A 16,440-nucleotide genomic window follows, 5' to 3' on the forward strand; every position below is an offset into this window, starting at 1 on the left:
TTATCAGTAACTTAGTCTATGGTAACAAATGCGAAAAGCATCAGTTAATTCAATTTTGTGCTTAACAAATGTGAAATTTATAGTTTTATCACTGTGTGTTAACTTATGTAAAATTATCAGAAATTAATTATACATTAACAAAATTCCAAAATATCAATAAATTACTCTGTGATCAATTTAAAAATGAGAAGATATGGTTTAACCGCCAGTGGAGAGAACTCTTCACCAGAATTCAAATGAGGTGAATAAAGACATTCTCAGTAGGGAGACCTAAAGTTGGTTTCTATATGTCTTTTTTTTGTATTGTTGGATTGCTGTCTCATTTACATTATTATAAACATAATATTTTCTATATTGTGTAAAACGTTACCTGCTTAAAAAAGTATGTCCTAATACTTGTAACCTATATTTCTTATAAGAACATAACTTGACCAATTCCATTGTAACTTTTGGGCATTTCAACAATCAATATTTCTTTAGTGATACTCAATGTTTTTATTATTGAAAGCCCAATACAAACATTGCATTGATTATAACAAACAATTAATACATGTTTGTACATTCATATTAATGTTACATTCGTCCTCAATTTAAAATATAGTAGACTTAAGCACCTAGTCGACTATTTATGGCAAAATACTATGCTAAAGGTTATGGTAATACTATTGATATCAAACACTAATTAATTAAAAATGAAGGAGAGGTCGCATCAGTTTAACATGCCAACTTTTATAAGTACAGAATGAATAATTTAGACCTAACAATGATTCTATGTATAGAGAATACATTTGACATTCTTCTTACAATATTTTGACCATTTACCTTTAAATTAACTATACAAAATTAACAAAACCAAATCAAGCACCCCATTTTTCTATTTATTAAAGTTATTATGCTGAAACTTGAAATCAGTTGATCTGAATTGTGTCACACTAACGTTATCAATTTTAACAATCATGACATATTATAACTTTTTTTATTTGCAAAAAGAATGGTTTGCCTCTTTATAATCCTTATAAATTTGGTCACCATTTTCTATAAAATAACTACAATAAAAAACATTGGCATATCTAATTGGGAAATAATCCAAAAATGAGAAAAATAACGCCCTGAATTATGCTTAAGAAATTAATATATAGTCCGTTATGGACTTTTAGCTTGATATGATATTTGTATTTCGTTAATTTATTTTGTACACAAATCAGGTTGTTAGTTTTCTCGTTTAAATTGTTTTAAATTTGTCATTTTGGGAACTATTGTAGCTGATTATGCGATATGGGTTTTGGTCATTGGTGAAGGCCATAAAGTGACCTACAGTTGTTAACCTCTATGTCATTTGGGCTCTTGGTGAGAGTTGTCTCGTTGGCGATCATACCACATCTTCTCATTTTTATTGCTCAGACTTTTTGTGATTTACTGGATGACAGTTTTGAATTACAGTGGCAAATGTTGGAATACAATTATATCTATTATAAAAAGATTGAGAACAAAGTATAAAACAAGATGGTAAATTTAAAATTAAGTTTAAAATCGTCGAAATAATTTGATTAAAAACAACAAAGACTTGTGCCTTTGACTTTATATGTAATAAGTATACTCATATCAAAAAAGCTGATATCTCATTCCTATTCTGCTATATATCCTCAGATATCACAGTTAATTTCCTGGAATGTTCATTTATCAAATTAACTATTTCACTATGGCCTTTTTCAGATGCAATCATTACAGGTGACCAAATATCATTGTCACATTTATTATAATCTGCTCCTATGTCTAACAACATCCTTACTATTTCTGTATGTCCCTTACTACAAGCATTCATTAAAGGTGACCAACCACCATTGCTACATTTATTATAATCTGCTCCAATGTCTAACAACATCCTTACTATTTCTGTATGTCCCTTACTACAAGCATTCATTAAAGGTGACCAACCATCCTTGTCACATTTATTATAATCTGCCCCTATGTCTAACAACATCCGTACTATATCTATATGTCCATTACTACAAGCACTCATTGCAGGTGACCAACCATCATTGTCACATTTATTATAATCTGCTCCAATGTCTAACAACACCCTTACTATTTCTGTATGTCCATATCTACAAGCACTCATTACAGGTGACCAACTATCATTGTTACATTTATTATAATCTGCTCGTATGTCTAACAACATCCTTACTATTTCTGTATGTCCATATCTACAAGCACCCATTACAGGTGACCAACTATCATTGTCACATTTATTATAATCTACTCCTTTGTCTAACATCATTCTTACTATTTCTGTATGTCCATATCTACAAGCACTCTTTACAGGTGACCAACTTTCATTGTCAAATTTATTATAATCTGCTCCTATGTCTAACAACATCCTTAATATTTCTGTATGTCCATATCTACAAGCACACATCACAGGTGACCAACCATCATTGCCAAATTTATTATAATCTGCTCCTATGTCTAACAACATCCTTACTATTTCTGTATGTCCATATCTACAAGCACTCATTACAGGTGACCAACCATCATTGTCAAATTTATTATAATCTGCTCCTATGTCTAACAACATCCTTACTATTTCTGTATGTCCATATTCACATGCAATCTTTACAGGTGACCAACTATCATTGTCACATTTATTATAATCTACTCCTTTGTCTAACAACATCCTTACTATTTCTGTCAAACCTTTAGCGACGGCTATACACAATGGTGTTATTTCCCAATTCCCACACTGATTAACATCAACACCATGATTAACACACCAATGAATCATAGGAATATCAACTATTAAACATAATACAATTAACAGAGTAATATTGTTATATACATCACAGGTGAGTGCTAGTTGTCTCTGGTAAGATACATCCAGTTCATTCAAAACACATAAAAATCTCTGTCTAAACTGAGGTAGCTTCATATTGATGTTAAAAAATACATTTTGAACTTCACCTTTTGACCAGTCATAAATCATTCTTTGTATATACATTTCATGATAGTTAGACGGCACAATTGTTATAAACTGATCCATCTTTACTTGTTTTTCTAGTAAAAATCTTTCCTTGATCAAACTACTATGTGCATTCTTTATCAAGCATTGACACATTTTCTGTCCAAAGTAGTACACTAGAAAGTCAAATATTTTATCGTGAATAGTTTTGTACATGTTTTCCTCCTTTTTCAGGAATGTATGTATAAGTGAGTTCAGTTCATCCTGTAAAGTAATCCTTGATGTCCCTCTATCCAGTTTACATGCCTCACAAGTGTTCTCAATAATAGTTCTTGTTTCTTCATTCACCTCCCCTGTTAATAGTGAATCCTTTAAATTGTTGTTAAACATAACACATAAAGCCAAAGCACAATATTTACTAAAAAATCCTTTTTTCTGTAACTTGTCAATCTCTGCTTCATAAACTGTAAATGGGTTCTGGAAAAAATCTTTGATATTAAGTGCAGGATTTTCATTATACAATTTACATAAGAGTGGGAAACAATCATATAAATCAAAATAATCTGTAATCTCAGAAGCTTTAGTTTTCAGATATAACTCAGCTATTGACTTTTTTTCAGTTTTTGTCAAGCACATGTGTTCTGATAATAGGTTACATACACATGATTTGAAAACTGATAAACATTCAAATTTGTCATCCTGATACACTTGTAATCGACATGCTACAAGTATCTTGACCAGATTATTTGATAGGATCTTTTTAATTCTCTCCATGACAGGTTCCCAAACTTTCATGTCAGTCTGGTTTAAAGAATAGTTTCCACATAAATCATCGATAACAAACAATGTTTTATGTTTTGGGTTATAAAACTTCACAATGTCACCTGGATCTGTCACTAAAAGTACATCGTACCCTTCATCTGACATCTGAGAAGCTACATGTCGGAGTGTGGCTGTCTTCCCTACGCCAGAACTAGCAGCGATAGTTACACAACTATTCTCCTTTATGCATTTCAGTACGTGTTTGGTAGCTTCTGTTGTTATAAACTTCTTATCATTGTCCTTCCACTCCACAAGGATCTCATTAATTTGTGCTAAAAAATAAATAATAAAATATTATTCTGCAGTTCAAGTATTTGGTTATTTGTGTTTGTGTTTGGCATTGTGTACAAGTTTTATAGCATTTGGTTGAAGCAAACTAAAGTTAGAGAATGGGAACCAACTTTGGGGCGTACGGACATACAGACGGATAAAGGTAAAACTTTAACCCCCCCCTCCGCTACAAGGGGGGAATAAAAATCAGATATAGTTTGAAATAGAACCTCCTTCTTGTATATTACAATTGTTGACTGCCAAATATTTACCTCTAATATTCCACGGAACTGTATCTTCATGAGATATTTTCAACTTTTTCACTTCTACTGTCATATCTTCATTGGTTGTTTTTAACCTTTTCACTTCTACTGTCATAGCTTTCTTTGTCCTCATCAAGCTCTTCACTGAATTATTCAAGCTCTTCACTGACTTTTTCATCACCAACATTTCATCTTTTGAACGTTTAATGTCCATCATTATTTCCTGATTAGTCTGATCCAGTATCTTCACCTTCAAGTTATCACACTCCTCCTTCATTTGCTGTCCACCTAATCTACCGATAGCCTAGAAATGAATAGAGAACATTCTTCATCAATTAAATAACAAAGATTAGTATGACTTAACACACTCCTGATTCATTGGATGTCCACCTAATATACTGATAGTCTGACTTAACACACTCCTGATTCATTGGATGTCCACCTAATATACCGATAGTATGACTTAACACACTCCTGATTCATTGGATGTCCACCTAATATACTGATAGTATGACTTAACACACTCCTGATTCATTGAATGTCCACCTAATATACCGATAGTATGACTTAACACACTCCTGATTCATTGGATGTCCACCTAATATACCGATAGTATGACTTAACACACTCCTGATTCATTGAATGTCCACCTATGATACCGATAGTATGACTTAACACACTCCTGATTCATTGGATGTCCACCTAATATACTGATAATATGACTTAACACACTCCTGATTCATTGGATGTCCACCTAATATACCGATAGTATGACTTAACACACTCCTGATTCATTGGATGTCCACCTAATATACCGATAGTATGACTTAACACACTCCTGATTCATTGGATGTCCACCTAATATACCGATAGTATGACTTAACACACTCCTGATTCATTGGATGTCCACCTAATATACCGATAGTATGACTTAACACACTCCTGATTCATTGGATGTCCACCTAATATACCGATAGTATGACTTAACACACTCCTGATTCATTGGATGTCCACCTAATATACCGATAGTATGACTTAACACACTCCTGATTCATTGGATGTCCACCTAATATACTGATAGTATGACTTAACACACTCCTGATTCATTGGATGTCCACCTAATATACCGATAGTATGACTTAACACACTCCTGATTCATTGGATGTCCACCTAATATACTGATAGTATGACTTAACACACTCCTGATTCATTGGATGTCCACCTAATATACTGATAGTATGACTTAACACACTCCTGATTCATTGGATGTCCACCTAATATACCGATAGTCTGACTTAACACACTCCTGATTCATTGGATGTCCACCTAATATACCGATAGTCTGACTTAACACACTCCTGATTCATTGGACGTCCACCTAATATACTGATAGTCTGACTTAACACACTACTGATTCATTGAATGTCCACCTAATATACCGATAGTATGACTTAACACACTCCTGATTCATTGGATGTCCACCTAATATACTGATAGTCTGACTTAACACACTCCTGATTCATTGGATGTCCACCTAATATACTGATAGTATGACTTAACACACTCCTGATTCATTGGATGTCCACCTAATATACTGATAGTCTGACTTAACACACTCCTGATTCATTGGATGTCCACCTAATATACTGATAGTCTGACTTAACACACTCCTGATTCATTGGTTGTCCACCTAATATACTGATAGTATGACTTAACACACTCCTGCTTCATTGGATGTCCACCTAATATACTGATAGTATGACTTAACACACTCCTGATAGTCTGGATGTCCACCTAATATACTGATAGTATGACTTAACACACTCCTGATTCATTGGATGTCCACCTACTGATAGTCTGACTTAACACACTCCTGATTCATTGGATGTCCACCTAATATACTGATAGTCTGACTTAACACACTCCTGATTCATTGGATGTCCACCTAAGATACTGATAGTCTGACTTAACACACTCCTGATTCATTGGATGTCCACCTTATATACTGATAGTATGACTTAACACACTCCTGATTCATTGGATGTCCACCTAATATACTGATAGTATGACTTAACACACTCCTGATTCATTGGGTGTCCACCTAATATACTGATAGTATGACTTAACACACTCCTGATTCATTGGATGTCCACCTAATATACTGATAGTATGACTTAACACACTCCTGATTCATTGGATGTCCACCTAATATACTGATAGTATGACTTAACACACTCCTGATTCATTGGATGTCCACCTAATATACTGATAGTATGACTTAACACACTCCTGATTCATTGGACGTCCACCTAATATACTGATAGTCTGACTTAACACACTCATTGGATGTCCACCTAATATACTGATAGTCTGACCTAACACACTCCTGATTCATTGGATGTCCACCTAATATACTGTTAGTCTGACTTAACACACTCCTGATTCATTGGATGTCCACCTAATATACTGATAGTATGACTTAACACACTCCTGATTCATTGGATGTCCACCTAATATACTGATAGTATGACTTAACACACTCCTGATTCATTGGATGTCCATATACTGATAGTATGACTTAACACACTCCTGATTCATTGGATGTCCACCTAATATACTGATAGTCTGACCTAACACACTCCTGATTCATTGGATGTCCACCTAATATACTGATAGTCTGACTTAACACACTCCTGATTCATTGGATGTCCACCTAATATACTGATAGTATGACTTAACACACTCCTGATTCATTGGATGTCCACCTACTGATAGTCTGACTTAACACACTCCTGATTCATTGGATGTCCACCTAATATACTGATAGTATGACTTAACACACTCCTGATTCATTGGATGTCCACCTAATATACTGATAGTATGACTTAACACACTCCTGATACATTGGATGTCCACCTAATATACCGATAGTATGACTTAACACACTCCTGATTCATTGGATGTCCACCTAATATACCGATAGTCTGACTTAACACACTCCTGATTCATTGGATGTCCACCTAATATACCGATAGTCTGACTTAACACACTCCTGATTCATTGGACGTCCACCTAATATACTGATAGTCTGACTTAACACACTACTGATTCATTGAATGTCCACCTAATATACCGATAGTATGACTTAACACACTCCTGATTCATTGGATGTCCACCTAATATACCGATAGTATGACTTAACACACTCCTGATTCATTGGACGTCCACCTAATATACTGATAGTCTGACTTAACACACTACTGATTCATTGAATGTCCACCTAATATACTGATAGTATGACTTAACACACTCCTGATTCATTGGATGTCCACCTAATATACCGATAGTATGACTTAACACACTCCTGATAGTCTGGATGTCCACCTAATATACCGATAGTATGACTTAACACACTCCTGATAGTCTGGATGTCCACCTAATATACTGATAGTATGACTTAACACACTCCTGATTCATTGGATGTCCACCTAATATACTGATAGTCTGACTTAACATACTCCTGATTCATTGGATGTCCACCTAATATACTGATAGTCTGACTTAACATACTCCTGATTCATTGGATGTCCACCTAATATACCGATAGTATGACTTAACACACTCCTGATAGTCTGGATGTCCACCTAATATACTGATAGTATGACTTAACACACTCCTGATTCATTGGATGTCCACCTAATATACTGATAGTCTGACTTAACATACTCCTGATTCATTGGATGTCCACCTAATATACTGATAGTCTGACTTAACACACTCCTGATTCATTGGATGTCCACCTAATATACTGATAGTCTGACTTAACCTGATTCATTGGATGTCCACCTAATATACTGATAGTCTGACTTAACACACTCCTGATTCATTGGATGTCCACCTAATATACTGATAGTATGACTTAACACACTCCTGATTCATTGGATGTCCACCTACTGATAGTCTGACTTAACACACTCCTGATTCATTGGATGTCCACCTAATATACCGATAGTATGACTTAACACACTCCTGATTCATTGGACGTCCACCTAATATACTGATAGTATGACTTAACACACTCCTGATTCATTGGATGTCCACCTAATATACCGATAGTATGACTTAACACACTTCTGATTCATTGGACGTCCACCTAATATACTGATAGTCTGACTTAACACACTCCTGATTCATTGGACGTCCACCTAATATACTGATAGTCTGACTTAACACACTCCTGATTCATTGGATGTCCACCTAATATACTGATAGTCTGACTTAACACACTCCTGATTCATTGGATGTCCACCTAATATACTGATAGTATGACTTAACACACTCCTGATTCATTGGATGTCCACCTAATATACTGATAGTCTGACTTAACACACTCCTGATTCATTGGATGTCCACCTAATATACTGATAGTCTGACTTAACACACTCCTGATTCATTGGATGTCCACCTAATATACTGATAGTCTGACTTAACACACTCCTGATTCATTGGATGTCCACCTAATATACTGATAGTATGACTTAACACACTCCTGATTCATTGGATATCCACCTAATATACTGATAGTATGACTTAACACACTCCTGATTCATTGGATGTCCACCTAATATACTGATAGTCTGACTTAACACACTCCTGATTCATTGGATGTCCACCTAATATACTGATAGTCTGACTTAACACACTCCTGATTCATTGGATGTCCACCTACTGATAGTCTGACTTAACACACTCCTGATTCATTGGATGTCCACCTAATATACTGATAGTATGACTTAACACACTCCTGATTCTATGGATGTCCACCTACTGATAGTCTGACTTAACACACTCCTGCTTCATTGGATGTCCACCTAATATACTGATAGTCTGACTTAACACACTCCTGATTCATTGGATGTCCACCTAATATACTGATAGTCTGACTTAACACACTCCTGATTCATTGGATGTCCACCTAATATACTGATAGTATGACTTAACACACTCCTGATTCATTGGATGTCCACCTAATATACTGATAGTATGACTTAACACACTCCTGATTCATTGGATGTCCACCTAATATACTGATAGTCAGACTTAACACACTCCTGATTCATTGGATGTCCACCTAATATACTGATAGTATGACTTAACACACTCCTGATTCATTGGATGTCCACCTAATATACTGATAGTATGACTTAACACACTCCTGATTCATTGGATGTCCACCTAATATACTGATAGTCTGACTTAACACACTACTGATTCATTGGATGTCCACCTACTGATAGTCTGACTTAACACACTCCTGATTCATTGGATGTCCACCTAATATACTGATAGTATGACTTAACACACTCCTGATTCTATGGATGTCCACCTACTGATAGTCTGACTTAACACACTCCTGCTTCATTGGATGTCCACCTAATATACTGATAGTCTGACTTAACACACTCCTGATTCATTGGATGTCCACCTAATATACTGATAGTATGACTTAACACACTCCTGATTCATTGGATGTCCACCTAATATACTGATAGTATGACTTAACACACTCCTGATTCATTGGATGTCCAACTAATATACTGATAGTATGACTTAACACACTCCTGATTCATTGGATGTCCACCTAATATACTGATAGTATGACTTAACACACTCCTGATTCATTGGATGTCCACCTAATATACTGATAGTCTGACTTAACACACTCCTGATTCATTGGATGTCCACCTAATATACTGATAGTATGACTTAACACACTCCTGATTCATTGGATGTCCACCTAATATACTGATAGTATGACTTAACACACTCCTGATACATTGGATGTCCACCTAATATACCGATAGTCTGACTTAACACACTCCTGATTCATTGGATGTCCACCTAATATACTGATAGTCTGACTTAACACACTCCTGATTCATTGGATGTCAACCTAATATACTGATAGTCTGACCTAACACACTCCTGATTCATTGGATGTCCACCTAATATACTGTTAGTCTGACTTAACACACTCCTGATTCATTGGATGTCCACCTAATATACTGATAGTCTGACTTAACCTGATTCATTGGATGTCCACCTAATATACTGTTAGTCTGACTTAACACACTCCTGATTCATTGGATGTCCACCTAATATACTGATAGTATGACTTAACACACTCCTGATTCATTGGATGTCCACCTACTGATAGTCTGACTTAACACACTCCTGATTCATTGGATGTCCACCTAATATACTGATAGTATGACTTAACACACTCCTGATTCATTGGATGTCCACCTAATATACTGATAGTCTGACTTAACACACTCCTGATTCATTGGATGTCCACCTAAGATACTGATAGTCTGACTTAACACACTCCTGATTCATTGGATGTCCACCTACTGATAGTCTGACTTAACACACTCCTGATTCATTGGATGTCCACCTAATATACTGATAGTATGACTTAACACACTCCTGATTCATTGGATGTCCATCTAATATACTGATAGTCTGACTTAACACACTCCTGATTCATTGGATGTCCACCTAATATACTGATAGTATGACTTAACACACTCCTGATTCATTGGATGTCCACCTAATATACTGATAGTCTGACTTAACACACTCCTGATTCATTGGATGTCCACCTAAGATACTGATAGTCTGACTTAACACACTCCTGATTCATTGGATGTCCACCTACTGATAGTCTGACTTAACACACTCCTGATTCATTGGATGTCCACCTAATATACTGATAGTATGACTTAACACACTCCTGATTCATTGGATGTCCATCTAATATACTGATAGTCTGACTTAACACACTCCTGATTCATTGGATGTCCACCTAATATACTGATAGTATGACTTAACACACTCCTGATTCATTGGATGTCCACCTAATATACTGATAGTCTGACTTAACACACTCCTGATTCATTGGTTGTCCACCTAATATACTGATAGTATGACTTAACACACTCCTGATTCATTGGATGTCCACCTACTGATAGTCTGACTTAACACACTCCTGATTCATTGGATGTCCACCTACTGATAGTCTGACTTAACACACTCATTAGATGTCCACCTAATATACTGATAGTCTGACTTAACACACTCCTGATTCATTGGATGTCCACCTAATATACTGATAGTCTGACTTAACACACTCCTGATTCATTGGATGTCCACCTAATATACTGATAGTCTGACTTAACACACTCCTGATTCATTGGATGTCCACCTACTGATAGTCTGACTTAACACACTCCTGATTCATTGGATGTCCACCTAATATACTGATAGTATGACTTAACACACTCCTGATTCATTGGATGTCCACCTACTGATAGTATGACTTAACACACTCCTGATTCATTGGTTGTCCACCTAATATACTGATAGTATGACTTAACACACTCCTGATTCATTGGATGTCCACCTACTGATAGTCTGACTTAACACACTCCTGATTCATTGGATGTCCACCTAATATACTGATAGTATGACTTAACACACTCCTGATTCATTGGATGTCCACCTAATATACTGATAGTCTGACCTAACACACTCCTGATTCATTGGATGTCCACCTAATATACTGTTAGTCTGACTTAACACACTCCTGATTCATTGAATGTCCACCTAATATACTGATAGTATGACTTAACACACTCCTGATTCATTGGATGTCCACCTACTGATAGTCTGACTTAACACACTCCTGATTCATTGGATGTCCACCTAATATACTGATAGTATGACTTAACACACTCCTGATTCATTGGATGTCCACCTAATATACTGATAGTCTGACTTAACACACTCCTGATTCATTGGATGTCCACCTAAGATACTGATAGTCTGACTTAACACACTCCTGATTCATTGGATGTCCACCTACTGATAGTCTGACTTAACACACTCCTGATTCATTGGATGTCCACCTAATATACTGATAGTATGACTTAACACACTCTTGATTCATTGGATGTCCATCTAATATACTGATAGTCTGACTTAACACACTCCTGATTCATTGGATGTCCACCTAATATACTGTTAGTCTGACTTAACACACTCCTGATTCATTGAATGTCCACCTAATATACTGATAGTATGACTTAACACACTCCTGATTCATTGGATGTCCACCTACTGATAGTCTGACTTAACACACTCCTGATTCATTGGATGTCCACCTAATATACTGATAGTATGACTTAACACACTCCTGATTCATTGGATGTCCACCTAATATACTGATAGTCTGACTTAACACACTCCTGATTCATTGGATGTCCACCTAATATACTGATAGTATGACTTAACACACTCCTGATTCATTGGATGTCCACCTAATATACTGATAGTCTGACCTAACACACTCCTGATTCATTGGATGTCCACCTAATATACTGTTAGTCTGACTTAACACACTCCTGATTCATTGAATGTCCACCTAATATACTGATAGTATGACTTAACACACTCCTGATTCATTGGATGTCCACCTACTGATAGTCTGACTTAACACACTCCTGATTCATTGGATGTCCACCTAATATACTGATAGTATGACTTAACACACTCCTGATTCATTGGATGTCCACCTAATATACTGATAGTCTGACTTAACACACTCCTGATTCATTGGATGTCCACCTAAGATACTGATAGTCTGACTTAACACACTCCTGATTCATTGGATGTCCACCTACTGATAGTCTGACTTAACACACTCCTGATTCATTGGATGTCCACCTAATATACTGATAGTATGACTTAACACACTCCTGATTCATTGGATGTCCATCTAATATACTGATAGTCTGACTTAACACACTCCTGATTCATTGGATGTCCACCTAATATACTGTTAGTCTGACTTAACACACTCCTGATTCATTGAATGTCCACCTAATATACTGATAGTATGACTTAACACACTCCTGATTCATTGGATGTCCACCTACTGATAGTATGACTTAACACACTCCTGATTCATTGGATGTCCACCTAATATACTGATAGTATGACTTAACACACTCCTGATTCATTGGATGTCCACCTAATATACTGATAGTCTGACTTAACACACTCCTGATTCATTGGATGTCCACCTAAGATACTGATAGTCTGACTTAACACACTCCTGATTCATTGGATGTCCACCTACTGATAGTCTGACTTAACACACTCCTGATTCATTGGATGTCCACCTAATATACTGATAGTCTGACTTAACACACTCCTGATTCATTGGATGTCCACCTAATATACTGATAGTCTGACCTAACACACTCCTGATTCATTGAATGTCCACCTAATATACTGATAGTCTGACTTAACACACTCCTGATTCATTGGTTGTCCACCTACTGATAGTCTGACTTAACACAGTCCTGATTCATTGGTTGTCCACCTAATATACTGATAGTATGACTTAACACACTCCTGATTCATTGGATGTCCACCTAATATACTGATAGTATGACTTAACACACTCCTGATTCATTGGATGTCCACCTACTGATAGTATGACCTAACACACTCCTGATTCATTGGATGTCCACCTACTGATAGTCTGACTTAACACACTCCTGATTCATTGGTTGTCCACCTACTGATAGTCTGACTTAACACACTCCTGATTTATTGGTTGTCCACCTACTGATAGTCTGACTTAACACACTCCTGATTCATTGGATGTCCACCTACTGATAGTCTGACTTAACACACTCCTGATTCATTGGTTGTCCACCTAATATACTGATAGTCTGACTTAACACACTCCTGATTCAATGGATGTCCACCTAATATACTGATAGTATGACTTAACACACTCCTGATTCATTGGATGTCCACCTACTGATAGTATGACTTAACACACTCCTGATTCATTGGATGTCCACCTAATATACTGATAGTCTGACCTAACACACTCCTGATTCATTGGATGTCCACCTAATATACTGTTAGTCTGACTTAACACACTCCTGATTCATTGGATGTCCACCTAATATACTGATAGTATGACTTAACACACTCCTGATTCATTGGATGTCCACCTAATATACTGATAGTCTGACTTAACACACTCCTGATTCATTGGATGTCCACCTAATATACTGATAGTATGACTTAACACACTCCTGATTCATTGGATGTCCACCTACTGATAGTCTGACTTAACACACTCCTGATTCATTGGATGTCCACCTAATATACTGATAGTATGACTTAACACACTCCTGATTCATTGGATGTCCACCTAATATACTGATAGTATGACTTAACACACTCCTGATACATTGGATGTCCACCTAATATACCGATAGTATGACTTAACACACTCCTGATTCATTGGATGTCCACCTAATATACCGATAGTCTGACTTAACACACTCCTGATTCATTGGATGTCCACCTAATATACCGATAGTCTGACTTAACACACTCCTGATTCATTGGACGTCCACCTAATATACTGATAGTCTGACTTAACACACTACTGATTCATTGAATGTCCACCTAATATACCGATAGTATGACTTAACACACTCCTGATTCATTGGATGTCCACCTAATATACCGATAGTATGACTTAACACACTCCTGATTCATTGGACGTCCACCTAATATACTGATAGTCTGACTTAACACACTACTGATTCATTGAATGTCCACCTAATATACTGATAGTATGACTTAACACACTCCTGATTCATTGGATGTCCACCTAATATACCGATAGTATGACTTAACACACTCCTGATAGTCTGGATGTCCACCTAATATACCGATAGTATGACTTAACACACTCGTGATAGTCTGGATGTCCACCTAATATACTGATAGTATGACTTAACACACTCCTGATTCATTGGATGTCCACCTAATATACTGATAGTCTGACTTAACATACTCCTGATTCATTGGATGTCCACCTAATATACCGATAGTATGACTTAACACACTCCTGATAGTCTGGATGTCCACCTAATATACTGATAGTATGACTTAACACACTCCTGATTCATTGGATGTCCACCTAATATACTGATAGTCTGACTTAACATACTCCTGATTCATTGGATGTCCACCTAATATACTGATAGTCTGACTTAACACACTCCTGATTCATTGGATGTCCACCTAATATACTGATAGTATGACTTAACACACTCCTGATTCATTGGATGTCCACCTACTGATAGTCTGACTTAACACACTCCTGATTCATTGGATGTCCACCTAATATACCGATAATATGACTTAACACACTCCTGATTCATTGGACGTCCACCTAATATACTGATAGTCTGACTTAACACACTCCTGATTCATTGGATGTCCACCTAATATACCGATAGTATGACTTAACACACTCCTGATTCATTGGACGTCCAGCTAATATACTGATAGTCTGACTTAACACACTCCTGATTCATTGGATGTCCACCTAATATACTGATAGTATGACTTAACACACTCCTGATTCATTGGATGTCCACCTAATATACCGATAGTATGACTTAACACACTCCTGATTCATTGGACGTCCACCTAATATACTGATAGTCTGACTTAACACACTCCTGATTCATTGGATGTCCACCTAATATACCGATAGTATGACTTAACACACTCCTGATTCATTGGATGTCCACCTAATATACTGATAGTCTGATTTAACACACTCCTGATTCATTGGACGTCCACCTAATATACTGATAGTATGACTTAACACACTCCTGATTCATTGGATGTCCACCTAATATACCGATAGTATGACTTAACACACTTCTGATTCATTGGACGTCCACCTAATATACTGATAGTCTGACTTAACACACTCCTGATTCATTGGACGTCCACCTAATATACTGATAGTCTGACTTAACATACTCCTGATTCATTGGATGTCCACCTAATATACCGATAGTATGACTTAACACACTCCTGATAGTCTGGATGTCCACCTAATATACTGATAGTATGACTTAACACACTCCTGATTCATTGGATGTCCACCTAATATACTGATAGTCTGACTTAACACACTCCTGATTCATTGGATGTCCACCTAATATACTGATAGTC

At 36.4% G+C, this 16,440-nt stretch overlaps 1 protein-coding gene across 1 annotated transcript; it reads right to left on the reverse strand.

Annotated features, from left to right (window-relative positions):
- Positions 1-1,447: 1,447 nt before the first annotated feature.
- LOC143060287 (uncharacterized) lies at positions 1,448-4,614 on the reverse strand. Its single transcript, XM_076233593.1, has 2 exons — positions 4,321-4,614; positions 1,448-4,050 (listed from the first exon to the last, which is right to left on the reverse strand). The coding sequence occupies exons 1-2, from the start codon at positions 4,586-4,588 to the stop codon at positions 1,634-1,636; spliced, it is 2,685 nt and encodes an 894-aa protein (XP_076089708.1). The 5' UTR covers positions 4,589-4,614; the 3' UTR covers positions 1,448-1,633.
- Positions 4,615-16,440: the final 11,826 nt, after the last annotated feature.

This window comes from Mytilus galloprovincialis, chromosome 1 (assembly GCF_965363235.1).
Source record: "Mytilus galloprovincialis chromosome 1, xbMytGall1.hap1.1, whole genome shotgun sequence".
NCBI classification, from domain to species: domain Eukaryota; kingdom Metazoa; phylum Mollusca; class Bivalvia; order Mytilida; family Mytilidae; genus Mytilus; species Mytilus galloprovincialis.